Source organism: Mus caroli, unplaced genomic scaffold (genome assembly GCF_978045245.1).
Source record: "Mus caroli unplaced genomic scaffold, Mus_caroli_1 scaffold_39, whole genome shotgun sequence".
Classification (NCBI taxonomy): domain Eukaryota; kingdom Metazoa; phylum Chordata; class Mammalia; order Rodentia; family Muridae; genus Mus; species Mus caroli.
The window spans coordinates 785,899-788,606 of NW_028227294.1; the positions used below are offsets into that span (position 1 = coordinate 785,899).

At 39.9% G+C, this 2,708-nt stretch overlaps 1 protein-coding gene across 1 annotated transcript; it reads right to left on the reverse strand.

Moving 5' to 3' along the window:
• Nucleotides 1-848: 848 nt before the first annotated feature.
• On the reverse strand, nucleotides 849-2,708 carry LOC146999786 (uncharacterized). Its single transcript, XM_085834437.1, is given in 2 exon segments — nucleotides 849-1,093; nucleotides 1,095-2,708. Coding segments are annotated over 2 exon segments (1,692 nt in total). The 3' UTR covers nucleotides 849-1,015.

The following is a 2,708-nucleotide window of genomic DNA, read 5'->3' on the forward strand; positions in this document are numbered from 1 at the left end:
TGTCTTTATTCTCAACTTTGCATGCCTCCTCGAATATTATTGGCAAAGGCCAACTCACTTCACTTATCCCTCCTGTAAGCCCCTGGCCAAGATACATTTTAGATGGCTGGGCAAGCCATCTTTTGTAAAATTTCTCTTAATAATTAGGTATAATTCTATCCTCTTGGGATTGTTTCCCTGAATTTAATTTCTGACATAGAATAGATCCCTGTAAATAGAAGGTAGACTGAGGGAGAAAAATCACTGAATATTTAGAAATAAAACCAAGTAATGCTGAGGCAGAAGGATTTCAAGTTCAAAGTCACCTTGTTAAAGGGTAGCCTATGTAACTTAATAAGTCTCTGTCTCAAAATAAGGGTAAAAACAGAGCCAGAATAAAGACCAAGGAATACAACTTGTGAGTTCTAATTAGGAAACTATAAGCTTGTCAAACTGTGTTGTCATAAGGTAAAGGGGAAATTCCTGGATTAACTAACAATAGAATTCACAAAAGTAAAAGTCGTTTGCAATAGTGATTGTGTTTCACATCATGAGAATGTGTACATTTGGGACATGCAACAAACATAAAAATATATTTTTCAGAAAGTATTCAGAAGCAATTTGTTTCTATTCACTGAAATTAACTAGTTGAATGGACTGTATGAGTACCTCTAACCCAAATACAGCAACACAGAATTCAAGATAAGGGGGCAGTAATAAATGTCTCTTCCCTCTCTGCAGCAAAACACATGTAAAGGTCAAAAGAATAACCCAATTCAAAACAGCAGTCACTCAAAAATAAATGTTTTCAATGTTTATTTTCCGGCAAACTAACTTCAGCAAGTTAGTTTCAAGCCTTTGTCTTTTTATTGTAGGTCCAATGGTTAAAGGTGATAGAAAATGTATTGATACTTCAAAAGTTGCTGCAAATAGTGGCAATGTCCAATCAATCAGTAGTTGGGCCATTTCATATAAGTTACTGAATGTTTTATTGTTGGACAGAATGGTCCTCGGATAGAGGATTTGTAGTTAGGCTTCAAAATGCTGAATAAATTCTCTGGTAACCATTCACAGGGAGTGTTGACAAGCTTATTTGCACATTGTAATTAGGTGCAGGCAGATCTTGCATCATAAGCCGCATAACTGTAGAGGGAGAAATGATCACCATCAGGGCCGTGAAAAGCTGGCAGTGTATTCCAGACATTCAGGAAATTGCCATATACTTGAGAAAAATTAACTCCTCCAGTACTTCCACCACTTCCAGCTGCCCCACAAAAGTTTCCATTTGCTCCGAAGTTATGTAGATTTGGTCCAAAACAGTTTTGGGTTGCTCCCACCGAATACTGACTTGACCCAAAGGCACTTGTGTTTGCCCCAAGAACATACTGGCTTATCCTGAAAACATGTGGGTTTGTCGCCTAAACATTTTGGTTTGTCCAGATATTGTATGGATTTGCCACAAGAGCATAGCAGTTTGTCCTGCAGGTATCTGAGTTGGTACCCAAACTATACTGGCCTGCCCCAAAAGCATTTGGACTTGTTCCAGAAGCATATTGGCCTATCCCATAAGCATCTGAGTATGTTCCGAAAGGATACTGGTTTGTCCAGAAAGCATTTTGATTTGCCCCCAAAGCATATTGGTTTATCCCGAAAGTATTTGAAAACGCTGCCAAAGCATACTGGCTCACTCCTAAGGAATTTGCGTATGTTCCCAAAGTGTATTGGCTTATTCTTAAGGTGTTTGGAAGAGTATACTGGCTTGCCAAGAAGGTATTTGGGTTTGCCTCCAGAGCACAATGGCTTACCCATACAGTATTTGAGCTTGACCTCAAAGTATTACTGCTTGCCATGAAAGCAGTTGAATTTGTCACAAAAACATTAGAGTTCGACTGGAAAGCATTGGGGGTATCCCTGAAACCACGGACAGTTGCCAAAGGTACATCCGAGTTTGCTCTAGAAGTATATGAGTCAGCTCTGTGGGCATCTTGGTTGGCTTCTTGAGCATCGGGGTTAGCCATAGTGTGGAAGCTTGGGCTGCCTCCTCCTCTCCAATTGTTTTCTAACTCCACAGCTGGAACTGATTTTCTTGTACTATCTTTAGCTATAGTCTTTCTTTTACTCAACTGTCTAGCTGTATATTCTTTAGGGTATGCCATTTTAACTTCACAACGACTGGAGCCAATGAAATGGTACCTGGTTTTTAAGACCTTTCTAACGGGGTTTTCATCCCTGTATTTGATAAAGCCGAAAGCTCTTCTTTCCTGAGTGTCGGAACACAGTGGAAGCTCTATAGCCTCTATCTGCCCAAATGTGCCAAAGTAAGCCCTTATTTTTTCTTCAGACATCCGCGGGTTCAGCCCACCCACAAAAATCTTTTTATTGGGGAATTGAGATTCCAGGGCTTTAGCCCTTTTAAATTTTATTTTCTTGCCATCAACTTTGTGGTCTTTCACTCGAAGCACCTTCTCTACTGTGGCACTGTCTTTGAAAAGCACGAATCCAAATCCCCTAGACAGACCGGTATTTGGGTCTGTTTTTATAATAAAGTCTATTACTTCACCAAACTTAGACAAGTATTCCAGAAGTACCTGCTTGCTTATTTCTTGGGAAAGTCCCCCGATGAACATCTTACTAGCATCATGTTCGTTCTTGGTGGCATCGATTTTGAACCCTTCCTGAAATTGCTCTCTTTCATTATCCTTTCTCACAGCGAGACTGGCAGTATTCAT